The sequence below is a fragment of the Antennarius striatus genome, chromosome 4, assembly GCF_040054535.1.
Source record: "Antennarius striatus isolate MH-2024 chromosome 4, ASM4005453v1, whole genome shotgun sequence".
NCBI classification, from domain to species: Eukaryota; Metazoa; Chordata; class Actinopteri; order Lophiiformes; family Antennariidae; genus Antennarius; species Antennarius striatus.
Window position 1 is genome coordinate 1,014,614 of NC_090779.1, and position 25,387 is coordinate 1,040,000.

Here is a 25,387-nt window from a genome sequence, read left to right on the forward strand (position 1 = left end):
ACACCCACACACACACACACACACACACACACACACACACACACCCACACACACACACACACACACACACACACACACACACACACACACACACACACTGGTCCGTCTGAACATGCTGTTTTATTTCTTACACTTTCTTATATTTTTTACACACACAAAATCAACAACAATGTCATAAAAAAGAGGATAAAAATATGTCACCAGGAGAGGGTGAGACCTTCTGAAGGAATGACGATACTGGATATAAAAGCTAACCAACAAATATTCTAACACTTTACTGCTTGCATGTGAATATATAAACTTAACCACCTAAACCAGTGATTTATTTGCACTGGATTGTGTGTGTGTGGGTGGGGGGGGGTATTCAGCAAAGGCAAACAAACAGCTGTGGCACAGGTCTGTCCTCACTGGGGGGATTCATACCTCATCAGCACCAGTGTGATCACATCTCCATTTTTTTCAGGTCCGTCTCTCTGTAGACCCCCAGGGCTGTACGCTGTGTTTTATTCTGGTCTGTTTCTTTGTGTTGGTCTGATTTCCAACAGGATTATGAGAATAAACCACATGGATTTCCAGAACACATGATGGAAGGATGGCGTGTGGAACATGAAGTCATTACCGTGTTTTTGCAGACGTGAATGTTTCACCTGTTTATGACGTCTCAATGTTGGGAATCTTCAATGTTTTTGACGTGACACAAAAAGTTTTGGTCTGTTTTTTGTTCAAGTTCGATGTCGTTTGCGTCTCTTTACTGCAGCATGAATGGACACAGGTCCCTGTCTGGCTTCTTTGTGACTAAACAGGATGAGAAATGGGTCCCCAGAGAGAGACAGGGGGGAGACATAGGGGCTGGTGTTCATGGGGGTGGTTGATGTAGTGATTAGGGGTGAGTTGGGGCTGAGGTTGTGAGGGAGGGCAGCTTGTGTTCATCACAGTTTTATCGTTGGCTAAGTTTAGATCTTGGCTCAGAGTTCACTTCTCAAGTAACCAAGTGGAGACTCAGATCTGCTCCCCGCTAAGACAGCTCCACGCTGGGCTCTGAAGGGCGACAAGACTGAAACGCACAGGAACCAGGACCAGAGGGGGCAGGAGGGCTTTTCACGCCCGATGCTGTCGCGTGAACAGACACTTCAAACAGGAGACAAAGAGGACAAGAACCAATTCCAGCTCTTCCATCTCTTCTGTCCACCTTGCCTTCCACCTTCTGGGACTGGACCATGACAGAGGAAGCATCAGGGGGGGTCGACTCTCCTCTACGCTCCGGGTCTGAGACACGGGCGCCACATTTCCTACAAGATGTCATCTTTCACGGCAAGTTTAAGGTTAGTTTCTTTGTGACCAGCAAGACAGACACTGGAAAAGGTGGTGTGGACTCTTTGTTGTGTTAGGACTATACAAATATATCCTCTTATGTTAGTCATCTTTATTCTACTACGTATTATAAACACAGACACATTAACACATTTTGGGAAATCTGCAGCCAAAACAACATAATAGAGCAAACCTGAGACGTTGAATGATGTGTTCCACACAGAATGAGATGTTTCTTTACTGAGAGGAGAAATCTCACTGCAGCTAACAGACGACTCATCTCTGGTGGTCTGAGCAGCAAAGAGCGCATAAAAGCTTTGGAGCAGTCATAAAAGAAGAGAAGAGGAGCCGCCGTCACCAAACATCCACTAACAAACACTAACACAGACAACTCCTGTCCCAGAATGCACCTGTGAGCTATGACAACACCAAGGCGTAGACCTCAAGCAAAGCATGGGACATGTTCATTTATTTTGTATACTTTAATAATCCTGAAGGGAAACCAGCAGCACACAGTCAGTTGATCACATGCATGTGTAGTGTGTACAGGCCCCTACGCACTATATAAGCATGGGGGGAGGATGGAGGGGCGGGCAGCTCCTTGAGCAACGTACAAAGGGGATGGTGCCTTGCTCAAGGGCGCTTCTGTAGTGCTCGACACCTCCCACTGTCGGCTCACACTCCAGTGTCTGGGGGGAGCGGGAATCTGACCACCAATCCTCTGATCATTGGACGACCCATTCTACCACTGCCCCCCCCCATATTTGCATATTTAATGTTCCATTCATCCATCGGGGGACTTGTTTTCAAGAGTTAAACGGTGACCTCAGACAGGAAGTCTTGCGATCAGCTCTGACCCTGCAGTGGATCATCATCAGGCCGCTGGGGTTTTCATCTACAGAAATAGTCACATATAGAGATTGATGGAGATGGTGCACAACCTAAAATAAGTCACTATTCTTGGCACACTTGCAAACACAAATTTGATCTGACCTACTAAATTCTCAAGTGTTTTCTTAGTATTTCAAGTGCCCCCCGGTCTTCCTTTGCTTGACAGCAGATGATTGGTGGATTCAGGTTGCTAATTTTACACAACGCTGCTATTTTCAATGTGAATGTATGTGTGGAATGATGTCAGCACTGAACGGACCCAGACCCAAACTTATCCATGAATTTTTAGAGTAGGACATGTGTTTTTGTGAACAAGCAACCAGCAAGTAAAGTAACGGTAAATAACGTCTGTGATAGAGAAGTAGAGGAAACACCCAATTAGCTTAGCAGCTAACATTAGCAGGTCTAACCTGTAAAGCACTCCTGTTCTCGGATGTCCATTAAAGCAGTTGATCTCAGTAAAATTTGTATGTAGATTTCCTCTGAGGTTTTCTTTCTTTTCTCACCTCACTTCTTTTTAACCTCCAAGAGATTTATCATCTAAAAATTACACGAGTGGTGCTTTAATGTATTACTTCCTTTGTGCACTGTGACATAATCATTGGTAGGTTTTAAACTAGTAAGACCCACGCTCCCATTACTTTGTTTTTGTCCTGACATCATAGAGAACTATAACCACTGCACATGTACAGTAACATTCTACTTTGAACAGATGTTACAGCTGAAAATTGGTGAGACAGAGAGACAGACAGACAGACAGACAGACAGACAGACAGACAGACAGACAGACAGACAGACAGACAGACAATCCTGTCTAACCATGACCAACAACCACAACAATTAAACAAAAACCACAACAGTTGGATATAATTCATGAAATAACCTCCACATTTGGTCTTACCTGGTAACATCCCATGTTTCATTAGACTGCGTTAGCTTAGCTCCCCAGTCTTCTTAGCCAGCGATCTCTCATTGTCTGTGACGATTGTTGGGAAACACAGCTTTAATGACTTCCTGTCTGTAATCATCTGTTGTCTCCACCGATTTCTCTCCCATTTGCAAACACTGTTTTACTGTGTTTTCCTCCACAGAGTTTACCAGCCAGTCTCAGTTTGATCAGCCATTATGTCTACACAATGAGCCACAAGTCACATTCAGCTGACATAGCTGCATAATCACCGCAGGAAAGTTAACAGTTATATCATTAAAAAAAGAGTGAAACACATCTGAAGAATAAGGGCGAGATACATATTAACAGTTACTGAAAGTTAAAAATTCCAGACTATGGTGGATTGGACTTTTGCGCGGTGCATGCCCAAGGCATCCCTTGATCCTCATGCTGACGCCCTACATCCTGTCTGAACTAGACATGGTCACAAATCTCCCTTGAATTTGTCACTATTTTTCCTCCTTCTAATGGTAATACTGTTGATAGATTCTCCAAATCAGTGGTATCTGGCAAGCTTCCCAATTCTCTCTAGAGAGTGTAGATGTTGTAATCCATGTTTCAGGCACCATGTAATCCCAGACAGCAGTGTTGGACAGAGCTCCTATGTTTGCTTTTCATGTCTGGTATGCCTTCTCTCAGGCTGTGGGGGTGTCAGTGAGTCAGTGCTACCAATATGCTTAATTGAGGAACATTGAGGAAGAAACTCCAGGCAGGAAACAGACTCTGGAGAGCTCTCTTGACCGTTGGCCCAGAGAGCCGGAGACCCCGAGAGGCATCAGAAACAGATGCCCAAACCACCTCAGCTGGCCCCTCTTAATATTCAGGGTGAACCTCATCTGGTGCCCTACCACCAAAGACCTTAGCAACCACCTCAATGACTTCAGCTTGGGTAATGGACGAGTCCACCTCTGAAACCTCAGTTTCTGTTTCATCAGTGGAAAGAATGAGGAGATCCGTCAATAGCCCGAGTCAAGGTCAGCAGTCTACTACATTGTCAGTGGTCCACCACTTTGTCCTCCTGAAGTGCTGGATGGTTTCCAGAATTTCTTCAAGACCAAAAAATAGTCAGTCTTCATGGCCTCCCTGAACGGTATGCCTGGCCTGCTGGTACCGGATTCCATGAGTCAATGAGGCACAGAGTTAGTTCCTCTTCAGGTTGACAACACCCCTTAATTCCATCTTCCACCATGGTCTTCAAGGATTGCTGCCGTGACAGGCACCGGAGACCCCACAACCACAACTCCAAGCAGTTATTTCAACAATGGAGGTAGAGAACACGGTTCATTCAAGCTCAATGTCTACAGCCTTCTCCAGGGTCTGAGAGAAGCTCTCTCAGAGGTGAAAGTTGAAGAGCATGTTGACAGAGGGCTCCACCAGATATTCTGAACAGACCTTCACCCAACACTCAACTCACCACCAGGTGGTGATTGGTTAAGAGCTCTTTCCCCTCTCTTTACTCAAGGGTCCAAGACATGTGGATGGAGGTCCAATGACACAACAACAAAGTCGATCATCGACTTCCGGCCTAGGGTGTCCTGGTGCTATGTTCACTTATGGACATCCCTGTGGTTGAACAAGGTGTTCATTATGGTCAAACTGTGACCAGCAAAGAAGTCAAATAACAGAATACCACTCGTGTTCAGATCGGGGAGGCCGTTCATCCCAATCACCCCCTCCAGATATCACTGTCATTGTCCACTTGAGCATTGAAGTCCCCCAGAAGAACAATGTTGTCCTTAGTTGGAGCGCTATCCAGTACCACTCCAAGAGACTCAAAGAAGGATGGGTATTCTCCGCTGTCATTCGGCCCATAGGCCGAAACAACAGTGAGACACCTGTTCACTCTCTGTACTCTGTTGGTTAGAAAGGATGCATACCAACAGCTGTCCTTCTTTTTCTTTGACTGGCATTTGTTCATCTAACAACAGATTCATATTGTTTTTGGGGTTTTTTTGTGTTTTTTTACAGCCAACGTAACAAGAACAAGCTCAGAATCTTTTTCAGACACAGAATGCAATGTTACTTGTTATATGAACAAAAAGAAGAGTATATTCCTGAGTACACTGATGACATCAGAGATATCATCAGCGACAGGAATTTCTCAAACACACACAGCACCACTCTGGTCATGTGCTGGACAGATTTTACCATCCTCTGAATAGCATTATGGTTGAGCTGTGTAGCTGCTATGGAAAGCCCTGTCTATGGTGCACCTGTACTGTTTTTGAATACAAGATAGGCTGCCTCAAGGATTTATTACTAAATTCAGTGGGCTTTCATTTGATGTGGAGACATTCCAAACTGATCTCAGTGAAAGCTAAACCCAGTGGCAACATGGCTTTAATTTAGCGTAATTTATTGACCTCCTATAACCCCAGCAAGAGTGTTAAATTTGATGCATGCATTTAAGAAGTGTGTTCTTTATTTTGTTTTCCTCTGAATTTATTTTCCATGTTAGCATTAGCGTCTTAGCAAAAGTTGGTCCCTGAACAGGCAGACTTCCAATTTTTAGTGAAGCTCAACAGTGTGATGTTGTTTCCTACCTCCTTAATTATCTCTGTTTTCTTTGTTTGTGTGCAGCTGCTGAAGTCTTTAACCCCAGAAGAAAACACCAACTGCCACTATGGCCTCTATTTTGAAGACGGTCATCGACGTGTCGACTACGTCCTCACCTACCCAGTGAAAAAGCCAGCTGGGGGTCGCTCCAGTCGACAGTCCACACACTTACTGACTGAAAACGCAGTAACCCGCAGCCTACGGCGCAGCCCCCAGAGCCAGGATAAAAGCCATTTGAGACATCAGCATCTCGAAAGCATGAGAGACTCATCCTCACCCCCCATCGACATGGAGATGGGGCTTCAAGGAGAGACCCTCAGCAGCCACGAAGATCATAAGTCCTTTAGGCGAGAGGAATTTGAAAGGAAGTTGAGAGACATGGGCCTCGAGCTGGAGAAAGACGACGATGTGAGTTCACATCCATGTGTTATCCTAGAAATTTAGTACATTTATTTACAACTATGATCTCTTCCTAAAGGTCAAAGAAATCTATTTTATGAACAACACTATGGTCACTGAAAATACACACAAGCTCAATCTATAGGCGTCAAAGCTGAAATAATTCTGATCGTGAACATGTACTTTTGTGATACAAAAACTATCTGCGAGCACACACACACACACACACACACACACACACACACACACACACACACACACACACACACACACACACACACACACACACACTCTCTCTCTCTCTCTCTCTCTCTCTCTCTCTCTCTCTCTCTCTCTCTCTCTCTCTCTTCCAGTTTGGGGGTCACTGCCCCAAGTGCTCCTACTACCACGGGGACCACATTAACCTTGACCTTCCTAATCTGTTCCAGCTGTTCTTTCAACCCTTGATATTTCTCAGTCTTTTCGTGTTCCTTCTTCCTGATGTTGGCGTCAGCTGGAATCTCCACATCTATCACCACTGCTCTCTTCTGCTCTTTGTCCATCACCACTATGTCCGGTTTGTTAGCCAGCAGCTGTTTGTCGGTCTGGAAGCTGAAGTCCCACAGGATCTTAGCCTTGCTGTTCTCAACCACCTTCGCTGGTATGTCCCATTGGGATTTGGGTACTTCTAGTCCATACCGGGTACAGATGTTCCTGTACACTATCACAGCTACTTGGTTGTGCCTTTCCATGTATGCTGAGCTGGCGAGCATCTTACACCCTGCTACCACATGCTGGACTGACTCTGGGGCTTCTTTACATAGCCTGCACCTTGGGTCAGATCTACTGTGGTAGATATTGGCCTCTATTGCCCTTGTACTTAGGGCCTGTTCTTGTGCTGCCATGATCAGTGCCTCTGTGCTGTCTGTCAGTCCAGCTTTATTCAGCCATTGGTAGGTCTTCTTGATATCAGCCACTTCCTCTATCTGACGGCGGTACATGCCGTGTAGGGGCTTGTCCCTCCATGTTGTCTCCTCCTCCTCCTCTTCCTCCTCAGGTTTCTGCTGTCTAAGACATTCACTGAGCAGTTCATCTGTTGGGGCCATCTTCCTGATGTACTCTTGGATTTTTGATGTTTCCTCCTGGGCAGTGGCCCTGATGCTCACTAAAGGTAAAGGTCCTGATTTTGTCATTATACAGACGAAACGAACAAAATTGGAAGGTCAGATGTAGAGTTGTTCCAGAGCACCTTGGGTGCGCCGCCACCACGGTCCAACATGACCCAATCCTTTGAAGCATGTTTTTCCTGATAATGGGGGGAAACCAGAGAACCCGGAGAAAACCCATTCAGACACGTAGAGAACACGCAAACTCTTCACAGAAAGGCCGTGTTGGAATGCTGGGGTTTGAACCCATGACCATCTTGCTGTGAAGCAGCAGTGCACCACCGTGCCGCAGTGGTTAGTCCTCGGTGTCCATCTTTCCGCTTAGTGTACAGCCTCAGGATGCTGGACTTGGGGTGAAACCCTCCATGCATGGTGAGGAGCTTTCTCGTCTTGATGTCTGTGGCTTCTATCTCCTCCTTTGGCCAGCTTATGATCCCAGCATGGTATCTGATGACCGGCAGTGCATACATGTTGATGGCTCGGACCTTGTTCTTGCCATTCAGCTGACTTCTCAGGACTTGCCTTACTCTCTGGAGGTATTTGGCTGTGGATGACTTCTTTGCGGCCTCCTCATGGTTGCCATTAGCCTGTGGGATTCCAAGGTATTTGTAGCTGTCCTTGATGTCTCCTATCCTGCCCCCTGGTAAGTAGATGATGAGGAGCTTTCTAATCACACCACCTGCTCACTGGAACAAATGCTTGCTTTAGTTTTGATAATATATTGTCAACGGTTCAATAGTTCCCTACCCAGATATACGGTAAGCCTCTCAATGAGAACAAAAGGGTAGCTGGCAAGGAGGCTCTTTCCTTTTCGGTAACATCTTGCACCCTTGAGTTGCAGCTTATATCAGTTGCAGGTAATATCAGTACAGGCTAACAAACGGAAGATTTTTCAGAAGGTTGTTTGACTGTTTCTTTCTATAAAAAACAAACATGACATAACAAAGGTGTTTTTCCCTGGGTAAGAAGAGATGATCACAAAATGGTGCAGTCTTTAAAACATTAACTTTCCATACTTACTACACTATGTTCCCTGTCATCTGAGCCTGCCTCATAATAGAGTGGTATTACAATTAATAGCTGTCTATTTGAAGCATTTAATCAAAAAGTGTGTACTTATTGTACTTATACTTACTGTGACCTTGTATGGATTGACACCTTGCATTGATATTAACATCTAGCATTAATCGGACACCAAAGCGCCATTTGAATTTGACAGCAGGGTGTTATGAGACAACCACTTCTATATATCCTCACCACTTTAACAGATGGCTTATTTATGTAATGCTGTTTGCAGGACTGCATCTTATTCATTTGTTTGTCAGCCATGTAAAAGTGTTAACTGATATTCTAATATCCTGCCTATGTATGATATGTCCTAATGCCAGCATATAAATAGAAAATTAGCTGTCCACTGCGGTGACATGAGGACATCAGTCACAACCACATTCATATTTTACACCTACTGGGTGTCGGGTAAACCTGGGTCCCATTGACATTTCTGGGACCAACTCTATTTTACTTATATAGCAGCACATTGCAACAAATGTCAGGAGACTTGAGACACAGGCAGAGAGAGGCGGAAAGAGAGAGAGGGATATTTTGATTTTTAAAAGCACATTGATTCACAAAAACCAAAGCACAAGGTAATCAGGCTGACACAAAATCCAAAAGAGATTCACGCAAACAGTAACTCGCAGAAAATAATAAAGAATCTACACAACATATTCGTACAAGTAGTTCGTAAAAGTATCTAGATCATCCATAGCCCTGAAATTGTTCAAATCCATTCTTTATGATTGGTACTGATTCGCGTCCCGATCGATCACCATCCACGACCTGATCCATCCTCACATCTGTAGCATAATACATAATCACTTCATGCTTTCTGGTGTTCAATGGTGGGAATAGTGTGTTTTATCTGTATTCTGTGGATATGGGTCATTTCTTTGCACAACCTAGAGTTAGTGCTCTTGTTTATTCAAGAGAGAAACTGCTAATTCTGAAAACAATGGGGCCAGCTGTAGTAAGGCTCCACATACCGGCAGCGCTAATATACTGGGTTGCTATGCTAACTGACAAGTGAAGTCTCTTTAAATCAGTCTCTTCCTAACCATAGAGAGTGTTAATGCTCTGAGGACACCATAAATCAGTTATCAATGCTCTAAAACAGCAGCTTTACTGAGAGGGCAGGTTGTTCTGCACCAAGACAGTGTTGTGTGATAAAAAATGAAGAAATAACACACTGCTGCTTCAAGTTTTGGCATTTTGACCCAAACTACACAATGTACTGAAACATCTTGGAAATCACACACTCAGACAGCTATTGTCTGTGTGGAATTGCCATAACCCAAAGAATAAACACAGGGCTCACCCAGTCAATTGCACCTTTACACAACTGCTTCCATCTGTAACAATCAACATAAAAGCATCGGTTTGACGTACTGAATGCAGAACTACATCAACAGGAAAACCTGAGCTCGCATGGCTTCCTTTAACTAGAACACAGATAAATAAAGTGATCATGATTGAAAGTCCAGATGTGATAGTAGAGGAGATTGGGTTAGGACTCGGTCATTAAAGTGGAAAATATTTTTTCCTCATTAGCAAGTTTGTCCTCACTAACATTATATACGCAAGCAGTTACATCCTGTGCGTAGTGAGTAGCTGTATCACACCCATCACACCCATTTTGCTGGTGAACATTAGCCCCGTTCAGACTTCAGGCATATCGGATTTACTTCCATATCTGATTTTTAGGGCTGACTGTTCACATTGTTTTTAGCAAGTGCAATTAGCCCAAATGCGATCTGGTTCTGTTCAGATTGGACCACATTATCGGCCGATCTGACAGGTTGCCATAGCAACGACATCGGGACAGAGTCGTCATTCAGTGCACGTAATGTGTGAGGTCATATAATTGCTTCAGCTTGTTTATCGACGCGTCTTCGACGTGACGCTGTTAGACGTCAGAAAATAGCCGGTTTTAACTCCGTCCATTCTGTGTGTACATGTAGACACGGGTCACACACAGTCACAGCGGTTTTCGTCTCACGGAGACCCCCCCGGATAGAAAAAGTTTCGGTTACAGCGTCACCATGACAACGCAGACCCGACGTTTTCAAAAAACTTCACTTTGGCCAGCGGCCAGTCACTCCTACTTACAGCAGCTGATTCTGGTATACCTCAAATCCTGTCTGCCCCCCACCCTGAATCCCCAACAATGTGCCTACCACAAAATCAGGGGTACAGAAGCAGCAGCCTGCACTCCGTCCTCTCAGACGTGGACAATAATGACACATCAGGATGCTGTTCGTAGACTTCAGTTCAGCATTCAACACTGTCATCACCGCCAAGTTAATAACCAACTCACAGATATCCTGTCTGTTCATCCGTTTATGCGTCCGTCTGTCCAAACTGAACAGCGCATCCGTCAGATGTCCAACTACACTACAGTGGTACCTCTACTTACGAATGTCTCCACGTACGTTTTTTTTTTACTTATGAAACTTCTCAGCAGGAAAATATTCCCTCTAGTTACGAAAGAAATTTCAACTTACGAAAGGTAAAAATACAGTATGGGCTGTCACTTGCAGCTCCCACAGGTTCCTGAACGTAACATTCTTATAGCTGCTCTGCCATTGGCTATTACCTAGCATCCTGGCATCCCATTGGCTGAGAGGGACCTCTGTGTGGAGCTAGATAGGTGTCTATGCAGCGTCCTCGTCATTCGGCCCTCGACCCCTGAGGTGTTCTGATAGTTTTACGTAAATATATTAACTTTTAGAGTATTCACTATGGACCCCAAGAAAGTGATGGAGAAAAGAGGAAAAGAAAAAACGAAGAAAAGAGTTTTTTTGTCCGTACAAACAAATCAAGAGATGATAGAAAAGCCTGAGAAAGGGATGCGTTTGGTTGATCTCTCCAAAGAATATGGCCGTAATGCATCTACAATCACCACGTTATTAAAACTAAAGGAAGTTTAAGGAGTTTAAGGCGTCGCGTGGGTGGTTGGAGAAGTTCAGAAGGAGGACTGGAATTCACTCTGTTGTTCATGGGGGGGCAAGAGGGCATGAACCAAAGAGGGCAAAAAACAATGAGGACAGCAGTTAAAAGGTAAATGACCATCATTTTATTCTTTACTCTACTCTTTGTTTTTTACATTAAGCACAACTCTCATTTATTGTGTAATAATCTAATTGTAACATGTATTAGTTAAATGTTTTGATGCATTTTTATGCTATAAAGCATAAAAATGTCTGAATTTTGGGGGGTTGGAACGGATTAGGGCATTTACATGGAAAACGTGTCTTTACTTACAAAATTTTCTACTTACGTAATTTCTTACGGAATCAATTAATTTAGTAAGTAGAGGTACCACTGTATTTGAAATGTCTTGCCCCAAAGTGATCTGTGGTCTTCTATATCTTTCATTGAATATTGATCAAATCACTTTCGCCCCCAAACGCTCTGTGTTAATGGGGCGTGGCTCTGAGCTCCCTATCTCTACGCCCCTATCCTCATTGGCACACAGCTGTGCCAATGAGGATACGCCTTTAGCAGACACACACACACACACACACACACACACACACGACTGCAGCAGAGCCAACTTGTTAGCCAAATGCTAGATGACTTCAACAGCTTGTGAGGAACTTTGAGTGTGTAGCTCTGAGCTGGGACATTACCACACAATGCTACCATACCCTGAGCGAACTCCCCCCTCGAGGGTGGCCATGCCATGTCAACCAATCAATATCTTCAATCACTCTGTCCAATCACAAAGCGCAATTTATTACATCACAAATTGCACTCTGGCAAAATCTGATCTCTTTGATTCTGCCATGAATTCCTAAAATTCTAAATATCGATGCAGGAAGCGTTTGTTTACCAGATTGTAGGAGTTGGTCTATTTAGGGAGGACCACTGTGAAAATGTAGACACCTGAAAAAGTGTGATTTTCATAATATCATTATAGACACCCCCTTGATGGCACTATTGCCCACAAGCCATACAATGCTCAGGTCTGGCATAAAGGTAAACCCAGTGTGCAGCTTCCTAGCAGGTGCGTCATCACAGAGCAATGTCCATTGGCCCTCTGGATATTTTATTTTATACCATGTCTATTAACGTCTGCTGTCATTGGACTCATTAGTATACTTCATTACCTGTTTTGTGGTCTTTTAACCTTTTAATTTTGGTGTTGAAATAAGCTGGCGTTTAACCACATTTAACAATATCATGTAATGATGACATCAATTTATTTATTTATTTATTTATTTAAAATTTAAAGACTTTCACATGTTTTAAATCATGCACAGCTATGCAACTCTAACTAGTCCTGTGTCTCATAGGCCAAAATTCCAGGGCTGGGCTTTCTGAAGATTCACGCTCCGTGGAACGTACTCTGTCGAGAGGCGGAGCTGATGAAGCTGAAGATGCCCACTAAGAAGGTAGGATTTCCATTCTCACGCTGTCCGACGCTTTTAAACAGCTGTGGTGCTACAAACACATCATCGGTTCTGTTGTTCCCTCTCTGTAGGTTTATGAAGTAAAGCAGTCCAGCAGTGTGATGGAGAAAATCACCTGTCTGTTCAACAAAGCCCTGGAGCCTCTTCATCCTCATGTTGAGGAGATTCAGCACAGGTTCATCAAACGCCTCTCACACACGTTCTCCAGGGAGAAGCAGCACCTGTGAGTACCCGTTACAGCTGTCATCACGCTGTGTTGTGTTATCACGGTTAAGTCCAAGTCAGAGCTTCATCAGAAACACGTCAGTAAGGGGAATAGCAACTACATGTGTGGCTTAAGGTCTTCGTGATGTCATTGGTCTCATTAAGTCGATGCTACTTTATTTACATGGAATCAAATACACTGATGTTTAGCTGAGGAGGCTGCACACCTCTGGGGGGTTACTGAACCGGTTGTGGTCCTGTAGAGGGGGGTGAAGTTAGTTAAACCTAAAGTCAGACATGCTCTGAGCTGTCAGTGCAATGCTTCCCATAAGTCTTCCCATAGCCTCTGTATCGTCTTTAGATACTCTCCTAGCATCCATCTCAAATAGAACTCGTCACTCCTTCATCTCTAATGGTGGCTTTGGTGTTTACCAATAGGTTGGTGCCCCAAGTCCACATGCTGATATATCCTTACGCAAGATATAAGACCAACACGATCATGAAAGAATTTTATATACAATGAAATTTCATAAAACAAAAAGAGAACAGACTCTATGACTCTGCGTCAAGACGTCGTGGCTTCATTTGATATTATATTTGATTTAGATTTTGTTTGATGTCCTCTTATTCTGATCATGATTTATTTTCCTTCAGAAAAGCAAGGAGCACATGGCAATGAGAAACGAATCATGCTTTGCACAACGCATCCGTCAACAAGCCTAACTCCAGTGACTGACAAGCGTCTTGTACTGTAGAAACTGCAGTAGAAATGTATTATCTGATTTATTGTCTGATGTCTTCTGATGATGAAGCTCTAGTCAGACTGACCTCTGTCTGTGTCTGTGTGTATTTATGTGTGTATGTGTGTTTATAGGTTTGACCTTTCAGACAAAGACTACTTCTTTGACAGTAAAACCAGGAGTTCCATAGTAAGTGTCTTCTCTGTGTGTCATATGGTGTAGACACCACCAACCAAGCATCACTTCAGTAATAAATCCAGGTTTACTGTGTACACAGAGGAGTCTGAATAACACTACCCAGGAATATACTGGAGAAAATTATAACTTATTTTTTGGGAATGTTGATCATTAAAAAGACTTTTGCTCTGATATTTTCAGCACAACATGTTGACTTTAATTAATCTCTCCTGTCTTTGTTCTCTTAAAGGTTTATGAAATACTTAAAAGGACAAAATGCAAAGCCAAGTACAGTATGGGTACGTACGGCAAAAATACGGATGAGCTTAAACTACAAATATTTTATTCAGCGCTTCTTAATCCTAATCCAGCTCACAGGCTTCCATGTTTCTGCTTCACAGAGACATCTATGTTAAACCAGCACAATAAATCAGTCAGTGAAGAGATAATGTGAACATAACTGCCTCTTGGTTTGGGATGCAGGACAGATGTACAGTCATGTGAAAAAACTCGTCAACCCAATTAATAAATCGGCTCTCTACTAAGAAATGTTCACACACAGTATGTCCAACTTTGATTTCATTTAGTTCTGGAAAGAAAGGGATTTAGTTTCAATTAAACAACACAAATTTACATTTTTTTACTCATCAAACAAAAGATATGAACAAAACTGCTTATTTTAATAGACAAATTTAAAAGGAAGTGGAACTGGACCCTCAACATGACATTGACCCAAAGCGCGCCACCAAGTCCAACAAGGATAAGCGTATCTTAAATACGCACTCAAACCGACATGAAACTTTTAACTTTCTGTGTCGGACACAATGTGGAAGATAAAGATGGTGAAGATGGGCCAATCAGGCTCTAGGACCAGGGGAGGGCCGTTCAAGTCCCCATGTCACGAGGATTTAGCCTAATGCTAATGGTCTGGAAAACTAAACATTAAACTGGGAAAACTGGGAATAAACCCACAATGCATTTCTGTCCATGGAGACGTTCACCAACAGACTGAAGACAATTCAGGTCAGGTTGAAAGTTCGAGCAGCGATGTAGACTCTAGACTACCTGTCAGGTAACTCTGTCCCCACCTGTTAGTTCACATTCATTTCGACCCCCCAGCGGTGACGTAATGTCAGTGTTCGTGTGTTCGTCCGTCCACCAAATATCTCACAACAGATAGACAGATGAAACAAAAAGCACATGACTCAGGCAGCAAAGGGGATGAAGATGAGATGATGACCTTGACCTTGAGAAAACTAGGTCAAGGTCAAATTTAAACATTTATACACTCAGGAACCGGACAAGATAGAAAGACGAAACAAAAGATGTTACATTCAGGAAGGCAAGGGGATGAAAATTAGATTACAACTTTGACCTTGAAAAACTAGGTCAAGGTCAAATGTTGACTGTAAATGCCTGTTTAGGTACACATCTATGAAACCAGATGAGATATAATCACTAAACAAAAAGCAACATTTTCAGGAAGCCAGAGGCACAACCATGTGTAGGTCAGGGTCAAATGTTGAATTCAGGGGTGTCGCAGGATGTTACAGTCTCTGACTGCCTTGTTGTCCTCCTGTAGGAGACAAACGATGTGTTGGGTCTCCTGGGGATAACTGGTGCTCAGGTGTTCGTAGGAACTAATGTTGATGAGACTGTTGATGAGCAGGAAGTGACATCAGCGCGTCATTCTCATCAGTGTGGTGGGACACCTCAGTGGATTAAAGCTGGGCTTAGCCTCTACACCCCCACCTGACCTCCCCACCACGTAGGGCTCCAGAGAGAGACGATGTGGGGCTGCTTGTGTCTACAAATCATTTTCTCTCTGCAGGCATCACCAGTCTCCTGGGGAGTGGTGTGTATACAGCAGCCTACCCTCTCCATGATGTGAGTTTTAATTGAATTTAAAATAAATTAAATGTTACTTGTTAGAGAAGGCATTAAATTACACATGATTAAATTCTAGTCGACGACTTCAGTCTTTGTGCATTAATTTTCTATTTAATTTTAGGGAGATATTAGCGAGGAGGGCGTGGAGTCCAATGACAGAAAGGTGAACATTTAATATCTGAACTCACAGAATGCTCTGGAACGGGACGGGGAACCGTGACTGTTTGTAGTAGATAGAGTCAAAAGAATTGGACAAACAAAATGACAGAATACTTTTCCTCTTTATCAGCTGTTGTATGAGGAGTGGGCAAACTACAGTGTTTTCTACAAATACCAGCCTATTGGACTTGTGCGGTAAGAAAATGTATTTTTGTCACACATGTACTCAATCAGTCATCCACTGCATTTAAATGAGAAGTCTTTAAAGATGCTGTCATCACACAGTCAGGTTCAGAGGGCAGAACCTTTTGGTGCCTGGGGAGCAAACTGGGTTCCAATCTGACTCAGTTGGTGTGTAGACTGGTAAAATGGGGGTTGTAACCTTCCAATGTAGGAGATATCTTCATGTTTTAGTGTCTCTACCTGAATGTTTGTGACAATTTCACAATGTTTTTGCTCCTGTTAACTGAAGGGTAGGTGGGTCATTCTATTGTCTTATCCCAGATGTATCTCTGCACAACTTTGATTCATATATTTTTTGTGTTGTCTAGGAAATACTTTGGTGAAAAGATTGGTCTATACTTTGCCTGGTTGGGTCTATATACCCAAATGCTGATACCTGCCTCACTGGTCGGGGTAATTGTCTTTCTGTACGGATGTGCAACAGTTGACGACAACATTCCAAGGTAAACACACAAAGACACTGAATCAGGGGTGTCAAACACACAGAGGGACAAAAAACAAATTCGCTACAAGCCGAGGGCTGACTGGTTCAGTGTTTATTAAAATATATTGAAATGAACATAGCCAGGAGCTAACACAGTGAATATTATTTAATGATTGAATAAATGAAGCAATATTTTCTTATGGCTCAGTCAGTAACATCAAAAGGAAACCTTTTCATCAGGCAAACAGCAGAAAAGTCCTTCAAAAACAAAATGTTCCTTAAAATGCATTAATGAAATTACATGCATTATAAACTGAAAATACATTATTGGGCATGCATTATTGCATTATTCATTATTTCACAATAATAATGTTGTGCATGCACGATAATGTATTATTGCGCAAAAAAATTGAAAAATTAAAAAAAGTATAGTGCTACTCTACGATCCTACCGATCACTGCTTTCAAATCGTAAAATAACAAAATCAAATCCGTTCTATCTATTCTCATGGATCTTATCTGCAATTTTCCCTGAATCCATTCAACTGAAATACATATAAATAGAATAAACCGCACCGCGGAGCCACACAGACAACCACGCCGCACACACTCCTACGGTCAGTTTAGAACCGACCACTCACCCTTCCAGGGACACAAGCCAGCGTCAACCGTAGGCCCGTCCCAAGCCCAGGCAGGGAGGGCATCCAGTGTAAAAAACTTTGCCAAACCAATATAACATTCATCCAAAGTGGAAAAAAGAAGGCACACTATCGCGACCCCTGACGAGACAAGAAAAAGGTAGTTGTATCATAAGAATAATACCATAATAATACCAGATGTAAAAGTATGTTTAATTGTATTTTAGGTGTTCCTGGGTGGAGACTGAGCCTCAGCAGAAAGATGTATTTGAAGTAGTAGTAATCAGTAGTAGTTATACTTATGAATAGTAATCTTAATCTCATGTCTGTGCATTGGCTTGAGTGTTGGGCTCAGATCAAGGTTATACTAGCTTAGCATGAAGCAGAGAAAATGTCGGAAACATCTTCAATATTAGACCCACCACTGTACAAATTCCATGTTTTAATTTTTCCTCTTTTATTCCCTTTTTGTAATGTGGCCCATGACTTTTTGTATTGCAAACTGATCAGTGCAAATTATTTTATAGAGAAACGATGTGTCAGAAACGAGAAAAGAAGAAGTAGTAATCTAGTTTACAGATGGCTCACAGACCCACAGGTATATGTTTGACATAATAATCTCAAATAATGCCCTCAGAAATACAGGGGACCTTATTAACTGTGTCAAAGTTAGACAAACCCAGAATGAATAGAGGATAATCAAATGAGGAAGATTCAGAGAAGCAGACAAAGGAAACCGTTTTGATGAATGCCATTATCAACCTAAGCCTCCTGTCCTTCCTCTCTCTGCTTCTCATCATCCTCAGGATATTATGACACATAATGTCGGCGTAGGTTCAGACAGGCGCTCACAGCACTGTCATGCTGTTTGTAACCATACATTGAAACTGAGCAGACCTTCTGTCTGTTAGAGAACGGTACCTTCACCAATGTGGTCAGAAGGTTGTTCAGTGGAACAAACTGATTGTGTGGAAACTACCAGTTAAAAGTGTAATTACATCTAATTACTATTGCACAGAAATGCAATACATACAATCAATCATTAATACTCTCATCAATTTTCAAGACAGATTTACACATGCTCAGACTATAGGAATATAACATGGAGAACTGTATACCTGAATCCAGAAACAGAATGTATTTTATGAATTTATTTAGAAATTTGTCAAATTTGTAGAATAGAATTTATTTTAAAAATGTATATATTGTGTTATTTCAGGAATGACAACATGAGTATTGTCATTCAAAATAAACAGGGCTGAACGTTAATTTATTTTATACTGTATTCTATAAAAGTGGTTGATACTGCTAACTTAATACAACATTAAAATGTTGATATGAGTGTAAAATAATGTTAATCATCAAAACATTGTCATTGCACATACCTGTTTATAATGTACATTTCTGTTAACTGAGTATTTTACTGCTTCATTATGTGCTTTCAATTGCCCCTTGGAGACAAATAAAGTTTTTTGAATAAAATTGAATTTAAAAGTAAATATAGACATGCACAAGGTGTATGAATCCTGTCTCTCTCTGTCTCTCGCTTTCAGTTCGTCACAGTTGTATCGCAGTTACGTTCGGTGGTTTGTGGGGCTTTTGTTGAGACTAGGAGGCAGTAGGGTAGCCCTGAGATGGGCAACGCCAGAGGAAAAAAACCGTACTGGAACGGCTGATATTGTGATAGACAAGGAGTATTTTTTAAAGATAGCTCCTAAAAGAGAAAAACACTGACAAAGGAATGAAAAAAGGCAAAGAAAACTCCCAAAGAAACACCTGAGACACCTCCTGGTACAAGCAGCTCGAGAACAACAATGAAAACCGTTTGAAAGAGGTCGCAACAGAAAAATAGGATTCGCTACAGATAAAAAAATTCCAGCGAGACACAAAAGGTTTGAGGGCCAAAGTGAAACTTTCTTTCCTGACCTCAGCAGGTTTCTGGATAGCGTCAGCTTTTATTAATAAAAGCAAACCTTTTGTGCAAACCTGATTATTTTGTAATTTGGCTTTTATGAATAAACGTGATTTTAAAAGTCAAATCTCTCTGTGTGTCTCCCAGCATGGAGATCTGTCACCCCAGGAACAACATCACCATGTGTCCGCCGTGTGACAAGGTGTGCAGCTACTGGAAGCTGAGCACTGCCTGTGGAACGGCCCGGGCCAGTCACCTGTTTGACAACCCAGCCACGGTGTTCTTCTCCATCTTCATGGCTCTCTGGGGTGAGTGGAGGGCTAAGGTTCAATGGGGTAAGACTAGAGTTTTAGGACTGGGTAATGAATACATGATGGAGCTGTAAATTCACCTTCACTGTGTTTACTTGTGGAATCTGTCCCCCATAGCTGCCATGTTCATGGAGCACTGGAAGAGAAGACAGATGAGACTGAACTATGAATGGGACCTGACTGGGTTTGAAGATGAGGAGGTAAGGAAGGAACACATCAAAGGAATGTCTTATCTTTTATAAGCCAATCAAAACTGAACCATCACATATTCATTTGTGGGGAGGTGACTGTATTCACTCATGATGCTTGCTTTACGTCATAAGCTCGGAATTTACCCAAACACTAAAATACTAGAAATTTTGAAGTAGAACACTCGTGGGACAAATTCATCACCAAAACACAGAAAGAACAAACAACTCAACACACTCACGTTTCTGCTGATTCACCTGTTCTGTGTTGTGGTCCAACAACACAGAGAGAATAAGAAACTCCATATAGAAAAGTCTACTGGTGCACATGAACTATGTGATGTCTACATGGAATGTTCCTCTGAATCGTCCGATGAAGACTCTGATATTACCAGAATGATGATGATGTCCAGGAAATGTTTCAAACTTATCATGAGGTCTTCTTTTGGACTGTTAAATAAGAACTGTATCTGTGCATATGTACATTTACAGACATGTCAATGACTGAATGGAGTTAAGACTTTGTTTGACTTTTTTACTGACACCTCCACCTATATGTACCCCCTCTTTTCTCTATCTATTTTCAAAGGAAGCTCTCAAGGTTTGGATAAATTATTATTACTAGATAATTTCCTCCTTTTCTCTCCCTGGCCTTCCTCTTGCTGCTGCTGCCAACTCTTTATCACATTACAGACTGTCTGTGCACACAGCTCACACCACGAGTTCAAACAATCAAGACCAGAGACAAAACATTAATGATGAATAATTCAAGAAAATGCAAAAAAATTGCTATATTCTTAATAGTTTTGATACCCAGAAGTAGAAGGTATTGGTTTGAGTCTGACACAAAGAAACAAGGAGTGACCTTACAATGGAAAATACTGTACAGGTATATCACAAACATGAGTAATCACAGGAGTTCGTTGACCTCAATAAACATGGTTCTGCTCTAGGTTATATCTGGGACAAAGGCTAATATCAGGAAGGGGATGAGGGTATGAATATGTCAAAATTCACTGTATGAACTGGTTGAAAACATTTAACGTCTACATTTGCTGACAACATATTGAAATGAGAGACGTTTGTTGATTCTGGAGGACGGGAATTTCACAAGTAAATGTGATGAAGGTGTGAATTCTGTCATATTAACATGTCCAAATTAAAAAACCTGAATACATAAATGACATAATAAGGAGCAGTTGGAGAGAGAACGACCTGCAAATTGGAGTCAGATTCACCACAAAAGGAAATACAGGTAGTCCTTAAGATACCAACATCTGACTCAGCCCGTCAGGCTTCGTATCCCGTTGGATAGCTTTCCGTTTATCGTGGTCGGTAAACGGTAAGCTAGTGAATGAATCAATAAAAATCATGGATATAGGAAAATATTAACTCTGCTTGGAGTCTTTTTTTTTGACGGCACATGCAGCACAGGAGCTAAATACTGTTTTACTTGAAACTCTGGGTTCTGTTTTAGTTATTTTATTCTTAAGTTGTCAGATGTATTGTAGATCTACACCATTCAACACTTTATATTGAGTAACTTTAGAAATTGGGGGAAGACTAAAATGCACCACTGAAGGGAATGAAACTTACAAACTACAACCACATGGCACCACAGGGCATAACCAACCCTTCAGCCTGTTCATTTGATAGTAGACTGGACAAGAGGTAAACAAGTGAAATCCTTGTTACTTCTGAATATCAGACACTGATTGCATGATATGGCCAATAATTCTTTCCTCAACTTTCACCTCAAAATTTCACCTTCTGTTCACTTTTCTTTGTTTTGAATCTGATATGAAAGCACGTCCAGTGGTTCAGGCTCAGTCTGTTTGTACAGTTAATTGTTGTATTGTGGTCATTAAATGTCTGCTTGTTTTCACCTCTGACCATCACAGGACCACCCGAGGGCCGAATATGAGTTCAGGGTAATGCAGAAGACTCTGAGCAAAGAGCCAGTATCACAGCACAAGGTAAACTCCTTCACATGGTCCTGGCTATATTTACCATGTATTTAGTTTTAAAGCTCATTTAGACCATTTTGGTTAATTTCTCCCTCATGTGCAAAGATGAATGGACTGTTCTTATACCCTAATTAACTACTCATGTGCTTCATTACCAAAAAATGTACATGCCATCAATGCAGAGGTTAGCACATAATCCTCAACAACAAAGGACACAAACAGTCACGTACCTATAGGTGATGAGGAGTTCCTGCCCGACACACTTGGACCTGTAAATTGCAGAGGTCCATGATGCAGTCATGCAATATCAGGTACATGGTACTGTGTAATGGCTGGGGAAGACCCCAACCCCTCATTTTACAGTTCAATTATTGTTAAAATAGATTTTAAAATATTTGAATGATATTCAATAAAATGCTACAGATTGTCGATGTCCTCAGCCTGTCTTCAATCCGTCCCCTGCATACATACGTACCTGTGGTGAACAACCCCCACCAAAAGGTATGTAAGGAGCTGTTCTGAGAGACCACTATGCCACTGAGGAACCACCGACAGGGATGTGCTGTGAGAATTTCACAAGCAGGGCATCAACAAACTGCCTCCCTGCATCTCGGACTATATTCATTTTTGTAAAAAAAACACCTAGCATGAAGGTGTGGTGCTTCCCCAACTCCTGAATAAAATGTCCTGCTGAACAGGAAGAAGGTTTTTAATCCTGGGGACAAGGAAGAGCTGAGTACAGTGTATAAGGAGCTGAAGAGGGAGATAAGGAGAGGCAAGACAGCTACAGTAGGAAGCTGGATGAACGCCTCAGAGGGGGCAATGCCAGAGAGGTCTGCAGAGGTCTGAAAACCATGTAAGCCCGTTCTAAGAATAGTTTGAGGGGCTCAGTCTCTGGAGACAAGGACTGGGCAAATGGGTTGAATGTGTTCTTTAACAGATTTGACAGTGCCCCATCACCCTCTCCCACCGAACAGAGCTCAGACCTGACTACATTGCTGCACCATTAGCCCCCAATAGCAACACCACTGACACCCTGACACCCAATACGTAACTCCTCATACCATGTCATCCACCCTCCACTCCCTGCCAGACTGAAATACTCACCCCACCCCTGACCTCACTCAACAGGTTACACTCCCCAACCTCAACCCCACAATCTCCATGACAACTGATCAGATGAGGAAGGAGCAAAGAAGGACAAGGCAAGGGAAGGGACAGGCCATGATGGCATCAACTGAGAGCTGTCACTTACATAAGTTCTCCAATGACACAGCCATCTTCAGATGTGGATGATGGTAATGACTAGAAGTACAGCGAAGTCATCATCAACGTTGTTGTGTGGTGTGAATTAAACCACCTGTAGATAAACGCCAGCAAGACTAGGAAGGTTCTGATCAACTTCAGAAGGAAGGTTCCTCAGGATTTTGATACAGAGATCACAGGGGAGTACCTGGATGTTCACCTCAATAACAAACCGTACTGCACATACAACACAGATGTCCTGTATAAGAAGGGCCAAAGTTGCCTCCATCTGCTGAGAAGACTGAGGTCCTTTGGCATTGCCCACTGTTAAAAACCTTTTCTGACTCTGTGGGGGCATCTGCTGGGCAGTGGACACTTGGAGAGGGACATGATAAGACTCAACAGAAGGGCTGGCTCTGTCTTGGATGGACTCTATAGAGGACATGGATGAGAGAATGATGATGTTAGCCAAGCTGGCTAGCCAAGGGGCTGGACTTTTCATTTTTCTGGTGTTGCCCAAGGTGAGAGGCGACGGGCTGGTGTGGGCTTGCTTATAGCCCCACAGCTTAGTCACCATGTGTTGGAGTTCACCCAGATGAACGAGAGGGTCGCGTCTTTGCGTCTTCGGGTTGGGGACAGGTGTCTCACTGATGTATTGGCCTACGGGCCAAACAGCAGTGCAGAATACTTGGCCCTCTTGGAGTTCCTCGGAGGCCTACTAAATACTGCCCAGACTGGGGACTCCATTATTCTTCTTGGGGACTTGGGGAACGCTCACGTGGGCAATGACAGTGAGACCTGGTGACTTAGGCTGGAGGTCAATGATTGTTGACGGTTCTGGCACCATTCAAATATTACAATTTCCAGACACATTCAAGACATGTCTGTGAACATTGAGAAGATTGCTCTGGAAAAGTCCCGCATCAGAGGAAAACTTGCACTACAGCTCAATATATTGATCAAAGGACTTTCTGTTTTGAAAGCAATTACCAGAACAACAGAAGAAGTTTTTTGAATGTTCAAAGTACATTCAAAAAACCAGGAGAACTGTAGTGGTAAGACTACTTTGTGTTTGCCCCGATGGTGCCATGCTGTGGTGCATCAAAGAACTTGTAAACAGAGTGAAACAGCAAAATCCAGACGTCATTGTGATGCACTGTTTTCTGCACCAGGAAGCATTTGACGCAAAAGCATTACCAGCACACCTGGCCCCTGTACTGGAACATGTTGTGCACATGATAAACTTCGTAAAGATGAGACCCGTTAAAAGTCACATATTCACGTTATTGTGATAGGAAATGAGAGCGGAACGTAGTGTTATTGCTCCACACGGAGGTCCGGTGATGTTCCGTGGAAAAGTTTTAGCTTGTCTATATGAGCTGCGGGAGAAACTTAAAATTGGCAAATGCGAAGAATGATGACGGTAAGTTGCTTTCAGATGACAAGTGTGTGAAAGACTAGCATATCTGGCCAATATATTCCAGTGTCTGAATAACCTGAACACACAAATGCAAGGCTGAAATGAAAACCTGCCTCCAAGTATGGATACAATACAGGTATTTAATCCAAAGGTGTTGCTCTCGAAAAAACATGGGAACTGTGAACCTTGAATGTTCCCATACACCCAGAAATGGAGTATCCAAAGGGCTGCACTGTGAGACATTAAGTAAACATCTCGAAAGTCTGTAGCAGATGTTATTCTTCACTTTTTACTTATTGCCTTGACTGTGTTAGAAACCCATGAAGCTCAGCTGTAGTTGGAAGGGACGTTGATTTGCAGGAGCAGGAAGAAATTACTGAACTGAGACAAAATCGTGGTCTGAAGCTGAGCTTGCCGATCTACCTTTGAACAGTTTTTCACTAATTGCTGCAAAAGAGATTTCTATCCTGGGACACAAAGCAATTTCAGTTCTTCCTTTCCTCCACAACATACCTATGCAGTCTGGGTTTTCAAGCATGAATACAATAAGGACCAAGAAAAAAGAGAAACTGAGATGTGTTGAAGATCTTCACGTGCGCCTTTCTTCAATTCCTGCAAGAATATCAGCTTTATGTTCAACAAAACGGGCCTAGGGTTCACACTGAGGTTTTATACTGATATTATATTTTCATTACATTTCACAATATATATATATATTTTTTGTGACATGGTGTGCCTTGTGATATTGCCCATTTAAATGTGTGCCGTATCTCAAAAAGGGTTGGGAAACACTGCCCTATGGTGTGAATGAGAAATCTTTTAATCTCAGTTGCCTCGTTTTAATGTATTTTTTCATTGTTTTCTGTTCAATCTTTGTTTGCACTCATACAGTACTAGTGCACTTTTGTGTACCGTTTGCTCCTGCAACGATTGAACTTTCCCATTGTGGAATTAATAAAATTCTTTTTTTTCTCATGTCATCTCATCTGATGATGCAGAGGAAAAGAATCCACGAGACTGAAAATACTCGCAGTCCTTTCTGTATTTGACAGTAGAAGACAACATGTTAGCATCAGCAATTATATACTATCATCCAAAAATATATTTAATGTGTGTAATTTGCAGATGGAAAAGCTCACATGTCGAGA

General features: G+C 42.4%; 1 protein-coding gene across 3 annotated transcripts in view; it reads left to right on the forward strand.

Annotated features, from left to right (window-relative positions):
• Nucleotides 1–958: 958 nt before the first annotated feature.
• The window catches only part of LOC137594262 (anoctamin-1-like), a 38,193-nt gene continuing 13,764 nt past the window's right edge, over nucleotides 959–25,387 (forward strand). Inside the window, exons 1-14 of one of the 3 annotated variants that reach the window (XM_068313627.1) lie at nucleotides 959–1,322; nucleotides 5,732–6,115; nucleotides 12,606–12,704; nucleotides 12,794–12,945; nucleotides 13,801–13,855; nucleotides 14,094–14,142; nucleotides 15,675–15,730; nucleotides 15,855–15,896; nucleotides 16,023–16,087; nucleotides 16,444–16,578; nucleotides 19,256–19,443; nucleotides 19,537–19,619; nucleotides 21,509–21,583; nucleotides 25,365–25,387. The exon at nucleotides 25,365–25,387 is cut by the window's right edge and continues 46 nt beyond it. In XM_068313627.1, coding sequence (XP_068169728.1) covers nucleotides 1,218–1,322; nucleotides 5,732–6,115; nucleotides 12,606–12,704; nucleotides 12,794–12,945; nucleotides 13,801–13,855; nucleotides 14,094–14,142; nucleotides 15,675–15,730; nucleotides 15,855–15,896; nucleotides 16,023–16,087; nucleotides 16,444–16,578; nucleotides 19,256–19,443; nucleotides 19,537–19,619; nucleotides 21,509–21,583; nucleotides 25,365–25,387 — 1,511 coding nt within the window. In that variant the 5' untranslated portion in view covers nucleotides 959–1,217. The remainder of the gene's footprint in view (nucleotides 1,323–5,731; nucleotides 6,116–12,605; nucleotides 12,705–12,793; nucleotides 12,946–13,800; nucleotides 13,856–14,093; nucleotides 14,143–15,674; nucleotides 15,731–15,854; nucleotides 15,897–16,022; nucleotides 16,088–16,443; nucleotides 16,579–19,255; nucleotides 19,444–19,536; nucleotides 19,620–21,508; nucleotides 21,584–25,364) is intronic. The other 2 variants (XM_068313630.1, XM_068313628.1) reach the window with 2 other exon arrangements.